Source organism: Ambystoma mexicanum, chromosome 1q, assembly GCF_040938575.1.
Source record: "Ambystoma mexicanum isolate Mex_15411 chromosome 1q, UKY_AmexF1_1, whole genome shotgun sequence".
NCBI lineage: Eukaryota > Metazoa > Chordata > Amphibia > Caudata > Ambystomatidae > Ambystoma > Ambystoma mexicanum.
In genome coordinates, this window is record NC_090922.1 from 1428584154 (window position 1) to 1428609287 (window position 25134).

Below are 25134 nucleotides of genomic sequence, written 5' to 3' on the forward strand. Positions count from 1 at the left end.
CTCCTCCTGTGCTCCCTGAGTGTCTATGCGGAAGTGTTCTGCCGCTTTAGTTAAGACCTCATTTAGGAGGGGCTGGTTGTCGACTGGAGAGTCGGTAACTTGAGGTTCTTTGCCTACAGGGGAGTCTATTCTGTTGACTTCTGGGTCGTCTTCCTGCTCCTTTTGGTCCTCATCATCCCCATAATAGTCCACCCCAGTTTGGTCATCCAACGTTACCAAGTCTGGATCCTCATCTTGTAGTGGATCCTCACTATACTGGGTGTAAGGTTGGATGTAAAAAGGGTCTGAAGACCGAGGTTTCTTACCAGGGGGTGTGGGTCCCTAGATCCTGAGGGAGTAGCACTGTCAGGGGGATAGGTGAGGAAGTGTTCTGGGTTCTTGGAGTAGAAGTCTGCTAGAAAGGACATTCTAGTCATAACCCTGTCTATATCCTCACTGGTCCATTTCTTGGAACTGGGAATGACCCTTTGAGAGGGTTCCCCTTCTAGGACTTGACTGACCTATGGGCCTGTGCAGGGGTCTTGGCTAGATGCTTATCAGAAGACTTAGAGCTGTCTTTATGTAACTGTGGAGCAGAAGAAGGGTGAGATGGTTTCTTCTGCTGTTTCCCCCCTTCGCCATGAGTGGAAGAGTGTTTCCCTGGTGTTTTCACCCTCTCCGTGCTTTTCGGCGCCTGGCGTCGAGTTTCGGGGGTAGTGTCCCTTTCTATAGAGTGAGGACGTCGGGATTTGGAAGCAGCCGCCGAATGGTCTGCTGTAGCCAACTCCTGGTGAGCGGCCTGGGGCTGGCGGTCGGCTTTATCTTCTGACGAGCGTACCTCCATGACTTTGGGGAGTAAGGCACTTTTGGCAACTGTGGATGGTTGCCTGGTGTCGTGAGGCGATCTTGACCGAGAACGCCCAGAGGACACCGATTCGGTGGACCGCTCTTTGTGTGCCTCTTTCCGAGAACTCGACACGCGCGTCGAGTCTCGGTTGGACTTAAAGTGTCTAGTGGAAGTGGTGTGGGTAGAGCTTGTGTCACCCGGTGTGTTGCCCATAACTGCCCTGCCGGACAGTCTTCCGAGGTCGGGACTTGCGCTTGGGCGTCTTTTGACGCCTCGTTGCCCTCGCCATGCGAAAGTACGGCGTCACTGCCGTCACTAAAGGTGCCCTCTGCTTCCATGGCCTTGCGTTGCCTGGCGTGGTGGGCCCAAGGTTTGGTCGAGCGATCCTTTAGTGTCTTAGCCTTGAACCGGCTACACGCTCTACAGTTCGCCTCAGGGTGGTCTCTCAGCAAGCAGAGGTTACAGGTGGCGTGTTTGTCAACCCAAGGATACTTGCGATTGCACTACAGGCAGAATTTGAAAGGGGTACCCTCCATACGCACCCTGTGGCAGCGGGCTAGTGTGTGTAGTAAAATATATATGAGTGTAGAGTATGTTTCCACCCCCCAGTCTCCCTACTTGCAGGGCCGAGGCCAGAGGCCTTCCAAGGCCCAGGCCGAGGCCAGAGGCCTTCCGAGGCCCAAAGTCCGTCGTGCAGCTCTCGACCGTTGTTTCTTCTCCGGGCCTGCGTCGAACCTCGAGCTTCGATGACTCGACGTGGGAGTGGAAGAAAGGGGGAAATATTATGATATTTAGCAAAATATGGCTGAAAGCCAGGGAACTCCGCGGAATGCTTCCGTCAAGTATGGTGGAAAAAAAAAACAATCTGAGGGTCCTACCCGCATGAGGGATCATGGGTACAGTGGACGTCACACTAAGGATAGTATTACTGGCACGCCCTGTGTCAACGCCCATTTTCGAGTTTCGAAAAACAAACTGTAATACACCGCAGCTTCCACTAGATGTCGGCCTATGCACAGCATGTGATCTAAGCAGATTCCACAAGCCTCAGAAATATATATATATATATTTATTACAAACCATATTAATATGCATACCTGTCTGTTATTTATTTTTCTTTGTTGTATTGGTCTGATTTTGGCAGGAAAATAGACCGGTGTTCTGCTTATCTGAAACCATGGTACTCTATTGAGGTGCTATCATTTGTGAAATGATAGACTTGCTCTCGAGTTGTAAACTATTAGCTTTTTTGGGAGCATTCTACTTAAAAGAATATTTCTGAATAAAGAAATCCCAGTCAAACCGATTCTACATGGCTTTTTGTTTGAATTGTACTATTTTGCAGAGTTTTACAGTATATTTTTTAGTTCTTTTGTACTTTTTTTTTGTCTCGTGTCCTATAAGGATTTGTGCCACTATTTTTGTGAATATTATATTTAATGTTCCTTCATTTTCTTTCATTCCCACCTGTTTCATATTCCTTAACTGATCAGGCAGGAATCCAGCTGCTGACATGCTCATCAACATTTTCTGGAACTCCAGGTTACATCTGATCAAGAAGGAAGTGTTGAGGGCTATCCTTTAGGTGATCATGGTCTACATGACTGTTTAAAGACCATGTGGAACCCTAAATGTACATGTTTCAAAAGGTACAAAATACTACAATTAGACTCACTTGTATGTTCGTGCCTAACCGGCATAGTTTCCCTAGCTCTACCACTATCACTAATTTCTGCTGAAAGACCCCTCTGCTCCTTCGACATGCTTACTAACCATTCACATATCTTAACAGGATGGCAGAGAAGAAACACAGACTATTCCCATCTATGACATTCATATTCAACACAGGATAACTCTTGCAGCTATGCAGTTGCACATTCTTTGGCCGAATGTGGGGGCAGCACACTGCTATAATCTCTACCACCATAATGCATCAAGCAAGCATGCATTGGAAAGTGTCTTGGGATAATCAAATACATACTGTGCATGATAACAAGCAACACAAATATGTTATTGCCACCTATTGGGGTATGAAGAGAGCTTGGGGGAAGCGCCTGTGTGGAACTGGCACTCTTTGGCATGGTGCCAATAGGAATATCCAAATCCTTTGTTTGGATTTGTAGGAAAGCCCCTAAACGCTCAAACCAGAAAAAAATAAACCTCACTAGGGAAAAAGGCACAATACACCTCTTGCAATGATAAATTCTATTCCCACACAAAAATGGAAAGCGCCAACAAAGGACTCTGCTGCCCGGAACGTTCTGCCAAACTCTGCATGAGGTACATAGCGTCATCAGTAGAAACCCATGCAGCTGGTTGGTGAAACCCTATATATACACGTCACCTGCTAGATAGGAGATGCCAGGCCATTGGTCCCAGCCCTATCTGTCCATCTTCTTCCACGTGTGTGATGCTGGATTCGTCATCGGTCACAAGGTGACCAAATTATAAGTTACTCACCATAGTAACTAACGTACTCTTAGTCCATAGTCCCCTTTCCTCCATACTGTATGGGCGTCCCTTCCAAGGGACGGGAGACAGAACCCTTTTCACCAGAAAAAAACCTTCCATTTAAATTTAGAGGCGAGCAGGGGTGCAGCCCAGGGAGCATGCGCTGCCCTGACTCCGCCCTCAGCCGCCACACCTCAGTCCCCATTGACGAATCGACAATAGACTTAACATTACCTAATGACACCAGTATTATTAGGGGGGAGGTTGGTGGGACTTATAGAGGAAAAGGGACTATGGACTAAGAGTACATTAGTCACTACGGTGAGTAACTTATAATTACTCTTACGTCCCGTCCCCTTTCCTCCATACTGTATGGGCAAATACAACTGATTGTAGCCCCAGGGTGGAGAGGAGACCCTTTTTAAGCAAATAGGTTGCTGAGAACCACCTGTCCGAAGGCCGCATCAGATCTAGAGCCGGCATCCAAACAGTAATGCTTTCAGAACGCTGAGGGAGAGGCTCAAGTGGCCGCCGTGCTTATGACCTGCCAAGGGACATGGCGCTGGAATGCGATGGCCGTTGCCTTGGCCCCGACTGCGTGGGCATGCATGTTGGCCGAAAGCGGCATGTGCTGGCCTTCGTATGCTTCTTTGATGGCCAAGACCATCCAGCGGGATATGGAAGCCTTAGAGGCCTGATAGCCGGGTCTTGAGCTTCCGAAAGTGACAAACAGGGCGTCCAATTTGCAGAAGCTCTTGTTCCTGTCCAAGTAGAATTTCAGGGCACGCCTGACATCCAGGCAGTGCAGCACTCTCTGTGCTTCGTCCTTGGGATCGGGAAAAACATAGGAAGGACATATTTCCTCGTTGGGCCCTGGGCAGAAATGCCGGGTGCATCCGCAGGACTACCTTGTCCTTGTGAAAAGTGGTATACGACTCAGAGGAGACCAGGGCCTGGAACTCGCTGACTCCACGAGCCAAGGTAAGGCCGATTAGTAAGGCCATCTTGATGGTGACCAGCCTGATGTCCACGGACGCCATTGGTTCGAATGGTGTGTGCGCCAGTGCGCCCAAGACTATGTTAAGATCTCACACTGGGTGCGGTCTCGTGACAGGGGGGTAGAGCCTAGCGAGACCTGTCAGATGTTTCTTGACGATAGGGTTGGAGGAGCAGAAAATGCCTTCCTCCGAGTTCCTGTGAACCCCAATGGCTGCAAGGTATGTGAGGCAGGTGACCACCTGCACGCCCGAATGAGCGAGGTGTGCCAAAAAGGTGAGCACGTCGTCCAAAGTGCATGCCAAGGGGTCAATTCCCTTGGAGTCTGCCCAGTGGCGGAATCTGGTCCATTTGCTTTTGTCCTGGACCCTGGTAGTTTTGTTCCTGGTGCCTTGTATGATCTCCAGATTGGCCTGTGAGGCTAATGTGCCTAGGCATTACCTGCTCAGGTATCACGCTGTGAGGGCTAGTTTCCCTGGAGCAGGGTCGATGACTCTGCCCCCCTGCTGTGCCTGTAGATGTGCTGGGCCCATCGGAGTTGAAGGAACAAGTTACTTACCTGTAGCTGTTGTTCATCAGCATGGGTCTGGCATGGATTCACATGCTCATGAATATTCCCCGTCGTCAGGCTGGGAATCCTCGGTAAAGAAAAAAAAAATCCAGTATCAGTTTCGTTTCTGATCTGTCTTTCGTAGTAATAACCAATCACTGGTCTCTGCGTCATACTGACCACAGCCAATGACTGCCCTCTACCTAAGCACCGCCTCTGGCAGCCATCTTCAGATTTGGAAGCACGTGAAGTGGCAGTATGACCAAGTGAAGAGCCGCAGAGGGGTAGGCGGGAGGGTTCACATGTGAATCCATGCCAGACCCATGCTGGAGAACAACAGTTACAGGTAAGTAACTTGTTCCTTCTCCAGCATGGGGTCTGGCATGGATTCACATGCTCATGAATAAAGAATATATAGCAGTACACACATGCACAACCACGGAAGGTGGCAAAGGCTCAACATTAAACATTACATCAAACCCAACATTAAGCACCTTACCTCCTCACCAGGCTCACCTCAGGCGAACAGGTTGCGCAGCACTGCTTGGCCGACCCTGGACTCCTCCCTGGAATCCCGATCGACGCAGTAGAATTTCGTGAAGGTGTGCGTCGACCTCCACGTAGCAGCCCTGCATATGTCCAGCAGGGGCACACCAGAAAGGAACGCCGTGGTGGCTGCGATCGCTCTGGTGGAATGGGCTCTCGGACGGCCAGCCAGCGGTCGGTTTGCCAACCGATGACAGTACATGATACAGCCGGAGAGCCATCTGGAAATGGAAGCCTTCGAGAGAGCCTTCCCCTGATTGACAGGTCCAAAATTCACAAAGAGTTGTGACGTCTTCCGAAAACACTTCGTGTGGTCCACGTAGAACTTCAGCGCTCTAGCCACATCCAGCGAGTGCAAAGTCCTCTCAGCCGGCGACGAAGGCGACGGGAAGAACACAGGCAACACCAAGGGTTTGTTGAGATGGAAGTCCGACGGTACCTAGGGCATGAAGGAGGGGTGCGTCCTGAGCACTACCCTCGTGTCGTGAAAAGTCAAGTACGGGGCCTTGCAGGAAAGGGCCAGGATCTCTCCCACCCGTCGTGCGGAGGTGATGGCCACAAGAAACGCTGTTTTCCACGACAGAAACTTCAACGGGGCCGAGTGCAGAGGCTCGAACGGAGGTCCCATGAGCTTGGTCAGCACCACGTTGAGCTCCCACGCCGGGGCCGGAGCCTTCACCGGCGGGAACGATCTGAACAGTCCCTTCATGAACTCTTTCACCAGACGATGAGACCACAAGGACGTCCGGTCCGTGGTTCTGGTGTATCGGGAGATCGCAGCAAGATGAATCTTGATGGACGCGTGTGCCAGTCCAGCTTTGGCCAGCGTCAGCAGGTACGGCAGTACTTGGGGAGCCGTAATCCGTAGAGGGTTAATCTTCTGTGCGTGGCACCAGACAGAGAACCTCTTCCATTTGTGTCCGTAGCATTTAAGAGTCGAGGACGCCCTGGCCTTTGCAAGAACCTCTCTGCAGTCGGCCGGTATGTCGTATCCTCCAAACTCTAGCGCTGCAGGAGCCAGGCCTGCAAGTTCAGCGATTTCGGGTCGTGGTGGAGGATGGCGCCTCCTTCCTTGGAGAGTAGATCCGCGTCCACCGGCAGCTTGATTGGCGGGGACGCTGATAAGTCCAGAAGGTCCGGGAACCATATCTGCCTCGGCCACGCAGGTGCGACGTGGATCATCCTGCACCGTGACCTCTTGAGCTGGTTGACGAGCCGGATTAGCAGTGGCAAAGGAGGGAACGCGTAGAGGAACAGGCCCTCCCAGGGGAACGAGAAAGCATCGCCCATGCTCCTCGCCTGGGGAAACCTGCTGGCGAACCTCCGGCACTTGGAGTTCGTCGCCGTCGCGAACAGGTCGATCTGGGGTGTGCCCCACCGTCGGAAGAGGCGATCCACTAGATCCTGCCGTAGTTCCCACTCGTGGCACGAGCGCACCTCCCTGCTGAGTGAGTCGGCGATGGTGTTTTTTATCCCTGCCAGATGAAACGGCACCAGAAACATCCTTTGGGCGACGGCCCAATGCCACAGGTCCTGCGCCTCCTTGGACATTGCTGGGGACCTGGTTCCGCCCGGTTTCCTGATGTAAAATATGGTGGTGGTGTTGTCGGTGAAGATCCTCACCACCTTGCCCTTGAGGGACGGAAGGAAGGACCTGAGGGCCCAGAACACTGCACGGAGCTCAAGGACGTTGATATGGAGGGACTTCTCTGTCGGGAGCCAAAGGCCTCTCGCGTGCAGATTTTCGGTGTGCGCTCCCCACCCTTCCAGGGAGGCATCCGTGGTCACTGTCTCCTGGTGGTCTGGGGTCTGGAAGTCCATGCCCGCCGTCAGATGCACGCGGGTGCCCCACCACCGGACCGCTCGGTGGAAACTCTCGTCGAGTGTGATCCTCTCCTCGAAGCTGCCCGTCGTTTGGATCCAGCGCGCGTCCAGGAACTCCTGCAACGGGCGCATCCGGAGCCTGCACATGGGAATGAGGTAGATGCAAGAAGACATCATTCCGAGGAGGGACTTGATGGACCTCACCTTGGCCGCGTCGGAAACCAACATCCGCTGTACCTTGCCCAGGATGGACCTGGTCCTTTCCTCCGACAGGGAGGCCAGAAGGGACACTGTGTCGAGCTTCGCTCCCAGAAACAGTGCGTTTTGCGCGGGTACCAGGAGGGACTTGGCGTAGTTCACGGAGAATCCCAGGTCCGTGAGAAGTTGGACGGTCCTTGCCGTGTGCTCCACGGCGAGCTCCCTCGTCTTGGCTCGGATGAGCCAGTCCTCCAGGTAGGGGTAGACGTGGATCCCCTCGCGGCGCAGCTGCGCCGCCACCGGTGCAAGGCACTTGGTAAATACCCTGGGTGCCGACCGTAGTCCGAAGGGGAGGGCTTTGAACTGGTAGTGACGCCCTTGGACCACAAACCTGAGGAATTTTCGGTGCCCCTTTAGGATGGGAATATGGAAGTAGGCATCCTCCAAATCCAACGACGACAGGAAGTCTCCTTCCTCCAGCTGACCCAGGACGTGCTGGAGGGTGACCATCCGGAACTTCTGCGCCTTGATGACTTTGTTCAGACGTCGCAGGTCTAGGATGGGGAGCCATCCTCCCGTCTTCTTCTTCACAAGGAAGTATCTCAAGTAAACTCCGGAGCCCCGAAGCCTCTTCGATGACGCCCTTCCTGAGCATCGCCTTTACCTCCAGGAGAAGCTGAGGGACGTGAAGCTCTTTCCTGGCCACGGGGGGGACGCGCGGGCGCCTTCTTTGAAACTCGAGGGCGTGGCCCCGTGCTAAGGCGTCCAGCACCCAACGGTCGGTGGAGATGGACTCCCACACGCTGACGAAGCTCGCCAGCCGGCCTCCCACCGGGGTGCTTCGGTGGGGGCCCGACCCCACAGCCGGTTCAATCCTGTTTCGACGAGGCTTTGCCGCCTTGACCTCCTTGGTGACGACGGCGGGGTCCGCCGGACTTGCCTCGTCCTCTGTAGGCCTCCTGAGACGACGAGCGGGCCGCTTGACGGTAGGTGGAGAAACCGCCGCCGGAACCTTTGGAGGCGCCCTTGCCTCCGCTGCTCCGAAAGGGCGTCCGTCGTTGCTGCAGAACCCCAAGGGCCCGGGCCGTCTCAGTGTCCGCTTTAATGGCCTGGAGGGAATCGTCCATTGTTTTCCCAAACAGGTTGTTCCCATCGAACGGCATGTCCAGGACTCTGGTCTGTACATCTTGACGGAAGTCCGTAGCCTTGAGCCATCCACGCCGCCTAAGGCACACGCCGTTGCCCAACTGGCGAAACCCAGTGTCGGCGATGTCCGTCGCAATAGTGATGGCGTGGTCCGACGCCACCTCGCCTTCCTGTAGGATCTCCAGGGCATCCGCCCTCTTGTCGTCCGGTAGGAAGTCCAGCAGGGGAGCCAGTTTGTACCATAGCTCCCTGTTGTAGCGGGCCACGATAGCCAAGGCGTTGGCCGCTTTAATCGACGTCGCTGCCGACGAGATGACCCTGCGTCCCATAGCGTCCAATTTCTTTCCCTCGCCGTCCGGTGGGGAAGTCGATGTGGAGGCCGCACCCCCCCCCGCTTTCTTCCTGGCCGCCGCGGAGACGACGGAGTCCGGGGTAGGCTGCGCCCGGAGGCACAGGGGGGCCGCGTCCGGGACCCGGTACTTCTTCTCGTACCGGTCTCTTCTAGCTGGCGTAGTGGAAGGGTTCTTGAGCAGGGCGAGGCCCTCATCCCAAATGTCGTCCAGTAGAGGCACCGCGAGGACCGTCTTCCTCTTGGCCTCGCGCTCTTGATAAAGGAATCCTTCCTTTTTCTTCTCCTCAGGGCAGAGTTGGAAAAGCTCGGATGCCCTGGCGATCATGGAGTGGAACGATCCAATCTCGTCGGGCGGAGAAGCCCTGGTGGGAGGTGACGACGGTAGATCCTCATCGTATACTTCGTCGTCCGTACCCGTCGCTGCCGTGTCAGTCCCCGTATCATCCCCTCGGGTGGATGGGGAGGAGGGCTGGACGGGGCGCGACGGCTGAAAAGGAGGAGGAGGGTGAATCCTTCTTTTCTTGGGCGGGGGAGCGCCAGAAGGTCCCGGTTCAGGATCCCCCGACGGGAGAGGTTCCTCCGTCGGCAACGGTAGTCTCGTCCTTATCTCTGAACATAAGGACTGTATAGCCAACAAAATGGCCGCCGAGTTGTCTTGCGGCGCTGGCAGAGGGGAATCCGACGGGCGATCAGGGGCCCCATCCGCACCCTCGACGATGTCGTTGTCACCTGCGTCGGGATCCATCCCGACGGGCCGGTCTTCTTCCACGCCAAGGCCGTGGCTTAAGACCTCGATCAGCTCTTCCTCTGAGGTTGAGGCTGAATCTACGACGGCGCCCTGCCCCCCTTTTTCTTCCCCGCCGGGGGTTTCACGGGGGTCCTATCGATGGGCACAAAAGAGGACTCCCTCCGAGGTGGCAGGGAGACTCTGAGCTCCGAAGTCGCCACCACTGGTGTAGCCTCCACAGGCTGAGCCAGGGCCGCCGCGACAGTATCGATAGAGGGCTTGGCCGGATGGATTAAGGCCTTCACCACCTTAGGTGCGCTCACCGCCTTATCCTGGGGGGGGGGGACACTGCCTCGCTCCCCCTCCGATGGGGCCTTCGAGCTCGACCGGGGCCTCTCCAGGAGCTTCGCCGGGTGCTCGCCCTTCCTCTTACCCGACCCAGAGCGTTGGGTCGTGGCTGAAGGTGCCGGGGAGGGTGCGCCCTGCCTGGCGCCCGTAGAGCCCAACCGTTCGGCGCTCCCGGTGCCAGCGGACTCCCGGTGCTTGGCCTTGTGTTGGACCCCCGTCGCCGGGGCGTCCTCAAAGGTCTTAGAAGACCGCTCGGATTTCTTCCTCTTCTTCTCGCCTGATGGGCTCTTCCCTTCCAGCCAGTTGGCGAGACGTTGATGGCGGTCCTTCATGGTCCGCTCCGACATGTTGCCGCAAAACGCACAGTCCTTCTCCACGTGAGTCTTGTCCTCATGTAAGCAGTAGAGACAAAAGGAGTGTTCGTCCTCCTTAAAGACGTTCTGCAGCTGGCATCCAGGGTAGATCCTGAACAGCTTTCCGGGCGTCGAGCTTCCCTTCTCCTGGGCCATGTCCGGGCCTGAGAAACTTCTGGAATCCTCCAAAAGCGTAGCTCGACGAAATCTTCACCCTTGAGGGGCGCAGATGAATCCGACACGGGTCCCCATTGATCGGATGGAGAGTCGGTGGAGCTTGAGGCTCTTTTGACCGAAAAAAACAAAGTTTTTGAGAAAAACGTGAAAAAATAGCACTAACGCTCGAGAGCAATAGCACGAGGATCCCAACACATGAACGTGCGGTAAAAATCTGAAGATGGCTGCCAGAGGCGGTGCTTAGGTAGAGGGCAGTCATTGGCTGTGGTCAGTATGACGCAGAGACCAGTGATTGGTTATTACTACGAAAGACAGATCAGAAACGAAACTGATACTGTTTTTTTTTTTTTCTTTACTTTCCGAAAACCATGGCCTGGCCAGTCACCATGGAGCTATTAGAATGATGAGGAGTCGGCGAGACTCCTTGCTTTTGCAAATTACCCTGTGGATCAGGGGAGTGGGCGGAAAGGTGTAGGATTTCATGCCGGTTCACTGGAGGTGAAATGCGTCTGCAGAGAGCCTGTGCCCTGACCTTGCCAGGATGCGAACTGGGGACACTTCTTGTTGTGTCAGGTGGCAAAGAGATCCATGTGGGGGTGACTCCACCTGTTGAAGATCTCCTGAATAAGGAGGTTGTTTAGCTGCCACTCGTAATTGTCCACTCTCAGCCTGCTGAGCCTGTCAGCTTCCAGGTTGGATTCCACTGATAGGTAAATGTCGTTTTCCAGGGCCCATTCCCACATGTTGATTGCCAGTCTGCACAGAGGAGGGGATCTGGTGCCTCCCTGCTTGTTGACCTAGTACATGCTGGCTGAATTGTCTGTCTGGATGAGGACAACCTTGCCCCTGAGAGTAGGTAGAATGCTCTGAGCGATAGCCAACCAATTGATTTGGTATTCCTGCTCCAGTCGAGTACAGGTGCTGTGGATCAAGAGATCGTCCAGGGTGGCTCCCCAGCCCTCGAGCGAGGAGTCTGTGGTGATGGTGGCCTGCGGGGAGGGCGGCCGAAAGGGCTTGCCCAAACGTAGGTTGCAGTCCCTGGACCACCATGTTAGGTCCAGGTGGAGAGATGAAGGAACGTTGATCATCTCGGATTGAGAGCCCCACTCCTGATTCCTTGAGGCGCAAAATGGAGCTGAATCCTCCTCATCCTTAGTCTTGTGTGCGGCATTGCTAATAGGACCGCTGCCAGTAGACCCAGGAGATGTTGGTACCACCATGCTGAGGTCACCTCTCTGCTGAGGAAGTGGGCGGTGGCCCTCTTGATGGCCAAGATTTTGTCCTCCGAAGGGAAGACCTTCTCGGAGCACGTGTCCCAGATGAGGCCCAGGAATGTCAGAGTCTGTGTAGGCTGCAGCTGTGACTTCTTGAGATTGAGCGAGAAGCCCAGATCGTGCAGTGTGTTCATAAGGCCGTGGGAAGAGTGGTGCACCGCTTCTGGAGATGTAGCCCTAACGAGCCAGTCGTCGAGGTATGGGTAGATATGGAGGCCCTGTGCTCTGAGGAGGGCTGCCACGGCTTTCGTGAGTCTGGTAAAGACCCTGGGGGTGAGTTGAGGCCAAAAGGAAAGACCTTGTATTGAAAATGGTAGCCCATGATCCTGAACCGTAGGAAAGAACGATGGGGCTGCCAAATCGGGACGTGCAGGTATGCGTCCTTCAGATCCAGGGAGCGCATCCAGTCTCCCCTATCAAATGCCTCTGCTATAAAAGCTGGCATAGCCATCTTGAAATTGTGCAGGGGTAAGGAGAGGTAGAGGGTGGAAAGGTCCAGCACAACTCTCGGGCCCGCTTGGTTCTTCTTCTGAATGGCGAAAATCCTGGAGTAAAAGCCAACGCCTCGCTGGGAGGCTGGGACTTCCTCCACTGCCTGGCTCTCTACGAGCGACCAGATCTCCGCCAAAAGAGTTGCTGTCCCAACATGTGGGAGTGGAGGGGAGGAGGGAGGGGAAGCTGGGATAGGAAAGCGGTGCCCCGTGGATACTACTGATAGGATCCAGGGGTCCGCAAAATTCTGGCACCAGTAATGTGCATGTAGAGCAAGCCTGCCTCCCCCACCAGAGACACGTGGATCCAAAGGGGCGTGTTATACCTTCTTTCCCTCAGAGGCTATCGCGGAGGAGGGGGATTGGAAAAGCCCTTACCCCCCCCCCTTTTTGTTGCTTGTGCTGGCTCTGAGACGGCGAGCGGAAGAGGCCCAGGAGGACTGGGGCTTGGAGTTTAGTGATGCCGCAGCGATCACCGAAGAGTGCGGCTGAGGATGGGCCGAAAGCAAGAGTGTATCCCCCTCCACCTGCCTGTACTTGGCATCCATGCGTCGATTGACCGGCTGGGCCGATGGGGTTTGAGCCAGCCCTTCTTGGCCAGGGAGACTACATCGATCTGCATAGGAATCCCCGATTTGGCAGAAGGGCGTTGTGCAAGGACTTCAGCCAAAACCCCCTCTACCAGCTGCTCGACCTCAGGTTGGGGTAAGCCAAGGTACTCCGCCAGCCCAGCAAGACGTTTGTGGAAGGCCCTGGCTGAGGATGGCATGTCCGGATCCTCCTACTCATCCATATCCTGCAGGTCTGGAAGATCCTGTGGAGGAGGAGGAGTAGATGGTGCCGGAGGCAGGGGTACAGAGACCGCAGCCGGAGGCGGCAGAGGTTGCGGAGTTGGCTGTGGAGCTGGAGGAGGCGGCGGCTGCACTGGGGCCTGGGGGCCCGATGGAGGCATCTCTGGTGCTGCTAGCATGGTGGGAATGACTTCCCTTATGGCGTCTTTGATGATAACCCCCATCTGAGGTGACTTCATGAGGCTGAGGAACTTCTCGGAGAGCACCTCCTCACTAGCAAAAGAGGTGGGAGGGGGTGCCGACGGGGTAGTGGCGAGCTGCTGGAGTCGCTGCGTACCCTGTCCATATGGACGCAAAGGAAAGCTGCCCTATGCAAATGAAGGGTAGACTTAGGCCACGTACCTGGTTAAGGGCAGTCCCACCTTGACACTCGTTCTTCGCCGAATTCCTGGAATGGCATTGGACGGGTGCCTCTTTCTGGCACGGCGGCCATTTTGTCGAGCTGCCTGCCACGTGCCTGCGATGTGCTGCTCGGCCCACTGTGCCCAGCCTCCTCCATGACTCTTGCGTGTGGATCACGAGGCCTACCCCGCTCCTCGGGCATAGGCCCGCTAGGTGTGAAATCCTCGACCCCGAGGGTCCGTAGAGCTGCGTTTAGGCGACCACTCAGACGTATTGCCGGTATCTGGGCGTAGCCCCTCAGCCATGGTGATGGTAAAAGGGCGGAGCCCCTCGGGTGTAGACCCGGTAAAAGAACCTTCCCGACCTTCAACACTGTGCCCCATAGGATTCGAGGATACCTCGACCCGTATGCCGGTAGCTGAAGGAGCCTAGTTACATGTGCTGGTAGAAGGACCTGTCCGGTCCCTCCCATGCGGGAGAGTACCTGGTAAGGAGTCTCCCTTGCGGGGTGCGATGGAAAATATTGGCCCTACAATGGGCCTGGTTCGATGCTTCACGAAGTTCTTGAGCGCCTCTGGAAGAGCTCCCTCCACCTGGCTAGTCTGTTCTTCAATGCCTTCGAGGACAGCGAGTCACACGGCGAACATGATTGCGAGCCCGTTGCAGGATGGACACCTGCTGAACCCTGTAGAAGTCAACATGCACCGGGAGGAGCGTGATGCCTGAGGACCGAGTACCTGAACGATAAACAAGACAAAGAGAAGAAGTATCCGCTCGTGGAATTACATGGCTGAAGTCAAACCCAGGAGCGCTGGTGAATTCGGCCCATTCCCATTGTCGCGGAAAAGGGGACTGGGGTGTGGCAGAAGGGCAAAGTCAGGGCAGCGCATGCGCCCTGCGCCGAACCGCGGACGCATCTAATTTTATAGGGAGAAGAAGATTTTTTCTAGTGAAAAAGGTTCCGTCTCCCGTCCCTTGGAAGGGACGCCCATACAGTATGGAGGAGAGGGGATGGGACGTAAGAGTATTGGCAATTATGTACAAACTACCAACACATCTCTATCTATGTAGCAGTGCACCTGGTATAAGCAGGCATGGACCCTGGGGAAAAGCTGAGGCCATACTAACTCACACACTTCACTTGCTTCCAGACCGGCGGGCATCTCTCCAAGGTCTTCCACACTCATTTTGGGCCATCATTTAATGCCTCCCTGTACCGGACAGCACAAATCACGTGACCCAGAAGTAAAGGCAGGAAAGACCTGCTTTCTTATCTTTTTGATTGATCAGGGGGGCCTAACAGGTTTATGATCAGTGGTCTGGAGCTGGCTGATACCTTGGAATTCAGAAGACCAAAAGCTAGGGCATTTGGGTGCTATAACTTAGAATTGGGACTGGTGGGGATCAGAGGCACGTGTCCTCCTTCTCATGGGATTGTATTGTACAAAGATGCTCAGCCCTCCTCCAATGGCCTTGCAGGGCACATTCTTCCCAGAGCGTGAAGGCTGGCAACTTTTTAAGACACTGAAGGGTTTATGTATCTTCGTAGCTCTGGCCTTTCTCATCAGTGCCCAGGATACAACCTATTCCTTTGCTCATGTTCGCTACCTACACCTGGGAGGCTGGCTGCTGCGCTGCGTGAATGCCTTGTGTTCCAATATGGCTGCTAATATCCAAGAGGGCTGCTAACCCTGTATGTGTACTACATCTATAAAGCAGGCAATAATGTGATTGTGCGTAAGCCTTTGGAGGCACCTCCCTCCACCCTGGTCTCTTATGTCTCGCGGTATTTGCCTTATCCTGAAGCACTTGGCCGTGTGGGAATGATTGTGTCCCCTTTCCAACAGATTGCAGAATAGCTACAAAAGCAAACATTTCCCAAATACAATAAAATGTGGGGACCATCGGGAGACACAAGTTAGATGTTCTAGGTGGTATGACCAACAGACACATACATAGCCATACCAGATGGCCATGGTATCTTGTCTTTGCAGGAAGGGCTTAAGAAAAGCTTGACATAATTACGCTATATGGGGACATAGGGTTCTTCATCCCAATAAGAGTAACAGACAGCTATATATTTATAGTAAGAGGAGAATAACTTAAGGCTAATCAATTACAAAATGGAGTGGCTCATTTCACCATGCAGAGCAGCAATCCATGCAGTAGCACATTAATGCAGTTGATGCTTCTTAAAGTCGCTGGTGGAGATCTATCCTGTGCTTTGATGGCGAATAAGAACATTTAGAGGGAAAGAAAAACAAAATCATATTTGACTGCATTTCAACAGGAAGAGTGCTTCAAGAACCTTGATGCCAGAATTGTAGCCACCCATAACAGCATTCAGAACTAAACTTGCATATGAACCTCTACACCAGAGTGACATGTTCACCCTACTCTATAGTAAGATGCAGTATTTAGCGTACACAGGGCATACACGTGCCACAAGCCACACCATCATTTTACATGCGTGAGTATTTTGCAGCACTTGTGTTATGAAGGGTCAAGTGTTAGGCACTTCCACTCCTCATGCCTCCTTACCTCCACTGGAGCGGACCGCTGTAGCAGGGACTAGCAGGGTTACTCTGTGGCTGCTGGCTTGTGAGGAAGACTAGAGGAGAAGTGGTGACTGCGCAGTCAGCACTTAGTGGGATTTTGAGGTGCTGCAGGCCCGCAGCGGTGGTGGGTGAGAGGACATGCTGAACATCGCCTCCTCGGCAGTGGGCGCACAGGGGGCTGGAGATTCTGACGAGGCATCACAGAAAGAGGGGGCGTCAGCAGCATCATTTTTTTCACAAGTAATACAGACAGCAACAAAGTGGTCACACAAATTACTTTTCTGTTACAGGTGCTTCAAAAATAATTGTAGAGGAAAACTGACAAGACAAAGAACAGATTCTAAGTTACAAGCCATGCACTGGCCACTAAGGAAGTCCTGAACGCAAGAAGCTATGTTTTGTTCCGGTTCCATGTGATTTCATGGTTTCATTTGATTTTAACGAAAGCGTTTTCAACAAAACAAAAAATGGCAAAAAATACCACATTTTTTATTTTTGGGGGTTCCCCCCCCAACTCCCCAGGGATCTCATTTCCCTATGTTTATAACCCAACCCAAACCCCTCCCCACCACCTTTAATCCTTTACCCTACATACATATTTTTCATAAACATTCAGTGTTTTTTCGCTGTTATGGTTTTTTTTAAAATTGTTTTCGTTGTTATGTATTCGATAATATCGATGGATACCAATTTCACACCTAAAAACATAAAAGCAGTAAGCTTCATAACAGAAACTTTGGCACAATTTTGTTATGGAGGAGTCCCCCATATTCCCTCCCTCGCATATATGTGTATCTCATCTACTGCCATGATGCAATTTATCACTTTCAAATTCCAGTGAATACTTTGGAAAACACACCGTTATTGACTCAAGGATTTATGGAATCGATGCTTATGATCACAGTCTTTCTACCAGGCTTCCCTGAGATTAGCTCACTGAAAGTCCTCACCATCTTCACTCTTCCTGTCCCGCCGCCTCCTGGGAGACCTTCACCGCCCCATCCTGCCCTTATCATTCCATCCATTCCATGTCTCCATGACTACCTTAATCTAGAGTTTATGCAAATAAGCTTTTAAAACGATATCCCTATTTGTAGGACTCGTCTAACTCCACCAACAGGGAAATAGATTATATATTTATAAAGAAGAATTTCTAAACAGTTATCGAATCATCCAGACACAAGGGATCACTGATTTTCCAGCACACTTAGTCCTGAAAAAATAGACTGTATGCAATTATTCCAAAAAATGTCATCTAGTACATTTATTCAAAAACAATTATTTTTGCTAAACCAAATATCGACCCAAAACCCAAGCACAGTGAACCAAAACAATACATAAAACGTTCATCTAAAACAACCTAACCAAAAATTCACAAGACACAAATGATATTACATAACATACAACATTTTAAATGTGTCATAAAAAACAACAATTCCCAACATGTTTCTGTTCTTCAAACCCCGCAATGGATGCCCATTCTTCAGGGGAACACTTTAAAATAGTAGATTTCTTCAACGCCGTGTTGAGAGCGTCTTTTCATTGTAACACCACCATTGGGATGCCACGATACCTAAAATACAAGAACGGATCCATTGTAATCTGAGGTGAGAGCCACAACAATCAAATGTGAGTCCCTTACACTTGTGATAACTAACAATGTAACGGAACAAAGGGATAGGCCCACTAATTGACCACTCTTCCACAGTTCCATATATGAACCAAAAATCACCTTCAATTGATATTTCATGATGGGCGTATTCTATATTAGCAATCGCCAAATGTTCCAATTATTGGACGCATGTAATTCTCAATTTAGGCACACAAAGTTACCTCAGTATTCTTAAGGAGCAACTGCAAAAAACATCAATCAGAGAAACCAAGCTCTGTATGAGTACCATGTCCGGCCATTCTGAAATTAAATATGTCAAAATATCACCTCTCCAGTCCCCAGTTTTACAACCAAGCTATCAGCATGTGGGCACCAGATCAATGTAGTCACAGTTCACAAGAACAGACAAAGGTAAGTCAATCTCTTTATCCGGAGTCACAGGTGATCAGCAAATACACCTAGAAACAAAACCAACTGTCACCGCACATCTGCTCTTCCAATACATAAACAATGAATGGCTAAAGTTGCCACACATTCCATATTACGGTTGAGCTCACACCGTGATGTTAAAACATTCATAATCTAATCATGTCTAACAGCACCCCAATCGGTAAGTGCAGGCTTGTTTGGCAAAGAAAAGGAAATGGAAATGGACAAAGCACCAGTGTGTGGTTAAAGTCCTCCGTCACCCAACAAGTTGATAGCAGATAAAGGTAACTATATCCTAAATGCGGCCAACAAGAACCACAACCACGGCAACTGTAAGCGTTCTCACCTTTGAGTAACGGTCAGCAACGCCCACTCATCGCGCGCCGTACCCACTACCCGTACAATCCACAATGACCGGGAACTCCGCACTTAGTTGTACAACGTCACGCCCATGCCACTGGCATATACAAAGGACTACACGATAGGATATCATACTAAACACTGACAAAGTAATGACCACTTGAAAGAGAAAAGACGACAACAATGGTTCATCCAATTGCATTGTGAAAGACATAATTATCAACCCCTGATGTCATTCTCATGTTATATTAATACAATGCCAATCAATGCCTTCATTTAGCCCCGATATGTGGCTCTGTAATCTAAAGATTGTTTTCTGTTCAAAATTGAACAGTTTACGATCAATCTCTGGCTTACTGCTACCACATATATTTTTCAATATGAGCCATGTGAAATCAGTATGTCCATGTTTCTGTTCTACAAAATGCTTTACCAGTGGTGCTGTGATCACTTTATTTTTTATGCAACTGTGATGTTCAACCATGCGGACACTGGATTTCCTGTTTTTCCTGCCTATATAATATAAGCCACACGGGCAGGTAATCATATAAACATTTTGAGTATTACAATTGGTCATTTCAGTAAGATCCCAAACCAAATTCGGCAGGATTTGGATGGATCTCCTCTCTTCTGTTTGTTCACACATACTACACTGGCCAAAATGATCATTAAGAAAACATGGAGGAAAGTGTACCATGGCAAAAACGTCTTGCCACCTTTGTCTACGAAATATGTTGGTCAGAAACGATGTGACAGAGACACAGACAAGGCTTATACGACAAACCAGGCTGTGGGGTTTGCCTGAAGTGAATGGACAATTTCCATTTAGTAGTCATTTAAGAACATTACATTATTTATGAGTTTAATATTGAGTGACAAAGCATCAATGGTACAGGTGTAAATTGTCCCTTATATATTGAAATCTTTGTATTATAAGCACTAGTTAGTTACAGGAAGTGGGTAGCTCATACGAACTGGGCATGAATGGGCTCAATTGTCACTTGCCTAATTTAGCAATGACTGGTTGAATAATATTGATATATATATTTTTTTTAGATATGGGAGGGTAACTACGTTTTATATTTTGTACAATAGGCAACCATTGTTGTAATTGCAAATGTTTTTAACCAAAAATAAGCAACCCTCCTTCACTCAGGAACATGGGGCCTCATTACGAGGTTGGTGGTAGCCATGCCGGTATAAACTCGGGTCCGGCTCTGGATCCTGCGAAAGGGGAATTACTGGGCCATTCCAACCTTGGCGCGCCTGGTAAATCCCCTTGCGCAGGACCCGGAGCCGGTACGTCCCCATTCCAATTTGAGCCCTGATAGGGCTCAATGGGAATGGGGAGGATGGTAGCAGTGGTACTGTTAATAATGGTACTGTTGCTACCATCCAGTTCTGCTCGCGGGTGCCCCTCTGCACGCCTTGTCTAACCAGGCGCGCAGAGAAGCACCCACAACAGGAACTCGTAATGTGGCGGCATGGTAACAACGGCGCCGGTAGCACTACCGGCACCGTTGTTGCCTTACCTCCACTATTGTAATGAGGCCCAATGTCTCTAAGTTAACAACATAACCATATGCGCTCTAACCTGCTTGACAGCACCAACAAGCTTTAATGGTAGATGACCCCGAGACAGCAAACATTGCTTCACTACTGTCTGTATTACATGACAAGTTCTATAGAGTTTTGCCCTCCAAGCAGTGCTCCAGATAAGATTTTGAGGTGGGAGTATTTTACTCTCTATTTTTAAACTTTGAGAGTAAATGTGATTTTAAGAGAGTAAAAATAACTTTTCTCCTTTGCAAGGGAGTAAAATGTATGCAACATCCAGCCGACGTGTGAAAAAACTATATGGAAATCATTGCTATGCGGCAGCTTTCTGTATTGTGACAGAATACACCTTTCAATATTTCTGGCCATTTGATCTCTCCTGTATATATTTAAATGTTGAAATCACAAAATCCTAGCCAATTATATAGTAAAGCATACACAAATTTGTATTGTGTGTTTTGAGATTCGATATCAGAATTGTCTTTTGATTAAAGTCCTAATTTCCTGGAGCTATTACTACCTAATGGTATGCCAATGTATGATACAACACTGCAGAGAGGCAAGGACTCCATGCTAAAATCTATATCTAATCTAGTGGTCAAATGGTTATTTATATAGCTCTTTTGGCAAAGCGCTGTACATAGAACATATTTATCACAATTACCACCAAACCAAAAGCGTTGGTACTCCTTTATCGACCTCGAAAGGATGAAAGGCTGAGTTGAACTTGCCAGGATTCGAACCCGCAACCCACAGATCACGCATAGATTGCAGCAACGAGTGCTCAACCGGCTGAGCAATCTTATTGGCTAACATCCTTCGGAGGTTGGTTAACTGAGAATAAACAGAGGTATAATGATCACAGTACCTAGATGTATGACGAACCATTCATGAGCGCTACATAAAGTTAAATACCTATCTGGATTATCACAGAGACAGGTTTTGCTGAGTTTCTATTTCAATTACCAATGTAACTTTCATTTGTTTGTTTTTGAACGGCGCTTGCACTTTCTTGAGAGTCAGGTTTTGGATGTTTTATTTGTAGTCTTGAAGATTTGAGAGGCTAGAACACCTGTGATCAGTATAATGACAGTTACTCACCCTTGAGCAAAGACTCTGCTGCCACTGACCATTTATAGTAATCTACCCCATTGACTGCAAGGTTGAATGGATGTAAACTAGACTGTGCATAGTCATCACTTTACACACTGTTTTTATAATTAGACTGTAAATTAAATTAGAAGTGTAAAAATGGTCTGCCTCTGCACGATTATGCACACAGGACCCGAACTCTGAAAAATACAATTGTGCAATAGTTTTCCATCTTATTAATTATACAATCCCAAAATGATAGGAAAACATGCACAGTGCTTCTGAAGCTGAATGGAAAGAAACCATTCCTTTTATCAGCCGTCGGGGAAATACATTCTGTTTCAACGGTGGCTTGTAATTACATCCATGTAGATAAAAATCACAAGAAGCCTTCTGGTTTCTATCAAGTAACCAGACCTTTGCACTGCCCACTGCTCTAAACCTGTGTACCCAGGAAAATAAAGCTGGCATATTTACAAGATTTTCATGCGTAAAAAGGACTAGTACTCGCCTTATCTGGAGCTCTGCCTCCAAGCATTTAGTGTATACACTATGACCGCCAGTTCTCTGTGCAGCAGAATTTCCAGAGGGTGGGAGTCTAAAGACGGCAAAAAGAATTCCGAGCAGAGACTTCGACCGTGTCCTTTAAACAATAGCCAAGCAGAGGACAAGCGTATCCTTTCAACTACTTTACCAAACAGAGAGTCGGGCGTAGTTCTCTCTCCTCTGCAGGTGCCTCCCTGCCGCTCTCAGACTTCCACTCCCTTACCTCGAACTTAACTTGAAGACCTTCCTTCCCCTTTACTCTGCATTCCATGGCTCTGTGCACCTGGCCTCCCCTGGCACTCGCTTTCTCTCGGGCCCTTCTGCCCTGACTAGCACTCCCCCCCGCCCCTTTCCCCTGCACTTCCTGTTACAGCACTTGCACAATCCGAATGTCATAAGGCCTAGTAGGACCGTTTTAGTTTTGTCCTCCCTATTCCCCCCTCGTGTCCTGTTGAGCCTCAAAACACATTGTGCATAGGCACATTAGAAATACCCAATAAATATATGTTTAAAAAACAATACACAAGGAGATTGTTTGGCTTTATCTTAAAGCCATTGACTGTGTACATGGGTACCAACAAAGAAAAACCTTGACAATCAGCAACAAATAGAAAGAACAATAAACTATGCACAAGAGGTTTAGGGCAAGAACGCGAAAGAGTGGCTGAGCGAGAAAGCAATAAAAAACAGAGAAGTTAATTCAAATGGGATATATTTACAATGAGAATAACGGTCAGATAGAGTGTAGCAATACTACCTAACAATTCAGAATTCTTAATACTACTCTTCCCTTGTTTGACCAAATCTGGGCCTGACTCCATTTATCCTTGAAGAAACAAAAGACGTGCAGTTGTAATTCTAGCAGTACAGCCAGGGTTTAGAAGATCTGTCATTAGCTGGGAGCTAACCATCTGAGAAAGGGCCTGGCCGCCCTAACTTCTGCACACACCAGCAGCGTCATGTCCATGGCACTACGAAAAAATGCCATTTTATTTGACTTCTTAAAAATGCAGCAGGTTTTCGGCTTCAAAGATATTGGCCACTGTGCCGACATATTTCAACGCACAAACTGCTTCTAATTGTGATAATGCTGCATTGCAAACCTTTTCTTTTGCTACCGACACAAATACACAACTTTGTACATCCAGCCAATAACCTGAACACTAGCGTCAAAGGGGTGCTGTCTCACCTCCCTTACCCCCACCAAAACCCTACCCACTGTTGCTCAAAATGTTGGTGCCTCTGTTTCTTGACCTGTAATTTGAATGCTTAAACTGCAGCGTGGCAATTACATGTGCAGTGACTTTGATGTATCCCAATACCAGTTGGGTTTGTTATTTTCCATTAACCCTTTAAACCCCCCCACCCCAGGCAAGCGCCCAGAGAGTCTCAACCTAACAAGAGCTTTAGACTGAAGTCCTTGGATGTACAACTACCCCCCACCAAACCTCAATGTAGAATGTGTATATAATTATATGTCCATTATACAGTGCTTTGTTGCTTCTCAGCTAGATTTGTGTTTTATAAATCATAATCTGCTTAGATTCACATGCTGTGCATAGGCCGACTTCTAGTGGAAGCTGCAGAGTATTACAGTTTGTTTTTCAAAATTCGAAAATAGGCGTCGACACAGGGCGTGCCCGTAATACTATCCCTAGTGTGACGTCCACTGTATCCATGATCCCTCACGCGTGTAGGACCATCAGATTGTATTTTTTCTGACATGAGGAAGCATGAGGAGTAGCGTGAGTGCAGATAATCCAAGCAGATAGAAAGGTAAGACTACAAGCATCCTTGCGCCTCCTCTCAGAGGGGAGCAAGGGTGGGTAGCATGTGAATCTAAGCAGATACAAGCATCAGAAATACGATTACGGTGAGTAATGTATCCCTTCTGAGGCTTGTGGAATCTGCTTAGATCACATGCTGTGAATAGATTAGCGAGCAGTACCTGAAGAAGGAGGTGGGATGGGAGAAGGATCATGAGCAAATAAATGTCTTAGAACCGCTTGTCCCACTTGGGTATCTGTCTTGGAATGGGTGTCAATGCAGTAGTGCTGAGTAAAAGTGTGAATAGAGCTCCAAGTAGCTGCTTTGCAAATGGTTTCAAGGGGTACATTTGCAATGAAAGCCAGAGTGGCCCCAATGCCTCTTGTAGAGTGGGCTCTTGGCGTGAAAGGCAGAATGTTTTCAGAAAGGGAGTAACACAGCTGGATACAGTTAATAATCCACTTAGAGATGGCACCTTTAGAGACGCGATCCCCCTCTCTGCCTATAGCCACGGAGACAAACAGTTGGTCTGTTTTCCTTAGTGGTCTGGTCTTGTTTACATAGTAGAGAACCGCCCTACGCACATCTAGGGTGTGTAGTTTCACCTCAGCCGAGCTCTGTGGGTCTTGGAAGAAAGCCGGAAGCTCGATGGACTGGTTCACGTGGAATTTAGAAATAAACTTAGGTGAGAAGCTAGGGTGTGTGCGTAAAACCATTTTATCTTTATGAACTGTAAAGAAAGGATCTTGCACTGACAGAGCCTGAATTTCACTGACCCTTCTTATAGATGTAATTGCTACTAAGAAGGCCGTTTTATAGGTCAGGTGTTTGAGACTGCTTTTATGCATGGGCTCGAAAGGGGGGCCCATGAGCTTAGATAGCACCACATTAAGGTCCCATCCTGGTGGTGGGTTTGAAATAGGAGGGTGAAGTCTCTTTACTCCTTCCATGAAGGCTTTAACTACTGGTACCTTCCACCACAACACCTTGTTATGGGAGGTGGTGTATGCTGACAGAGCTGCCAGGTGTACCTTTAGTGAGTTAAAAACCAGTCCTGCATCCAGTAGGTGGAGCATGTATGTGACAATTGTTGAAGGAGTGCAATCAACCGGGTTGATTTGCTTATTTTGGCACCAGATAATGAATCTTTTCCATTTGTCAAAGTAGCAGTGCCTCGTGTTTGGCTTCCTAGATTCTTTTAGGATGTCCATACATCTCTGTGGTAAATTGAGATGTCCAAACTCTATGACCTCAGGAGCCATGCTGCCAGGTTCAATGAGTTAGGTTGAGGATGCACCTTGTGCCCTTGGTGCTGGGACAGTAGGTTGTACCAGCCTGGGAGTCTGATGGGTTCGAACACTGCTAGTCTGCGTAGGTGTGGGAACCACGGTTATCTGGCCCACATGGGAGCAACTAGGACGAGCGTCATCGATTCTCTGTTCATCTTGTTGACCACCTTCCTGATGAGGGGAGTTGGTGGAAAATCGTATGTAAACATCCCTGACCAGTTCATCCACAGGGCGTTCCCCTGGGAGTCTGGTTGTGGGAACCTGGATGCAAATCCTGGGCATTGTCTGTTTTCGCTTGTGGCGAATAGGTCTATAGTGGGGGAACCCGACTGAAAGAAGATATCTTCTACGATTTCTCTGTGTAGACACCATTTGTGTTCCTCTGGAAGGGAGTCTCTGCTCAAAGCATCTGCCAGAGAATTGAGATCCCCTGGAACATGTTGAGATGACAGGAAGATGTTCCGTCTGAGTG

At 50.0% G+C, this 25134-nt stretch overlaps 1 protein-coding gene across 10 annotated transcripts in view; it reads right to left on the minus strand.

The window, feature by feature from the left end:
• The window catches only part of LOC138548762 (microtubule-associated serine/threonine-protein kinase 2-like), a 2396492-nt gene that overhangs the window by 1166758 nt on the left and 1204600 nt on the right, over positions 1-25134 (minus strand). For 7 of the 10 annotated variants that reach the window (XM_069642303.1, XM_069642296.1, XM_069642295.1 and 4 more), the window contains one exon: positions 15994-16197. The exons of the other annotated variants lie outside the window; for them this stretch is intronic. In XM_069642303.1, the coding sequence (XP_069498404.1) occupies positions 15994-16197 (204 nt within the window). The remainder of the gene's footprint in view (positions 1-15993; positions 16198-25134) is intronic. 10 annotated transcript variants of the gene reach the window in all.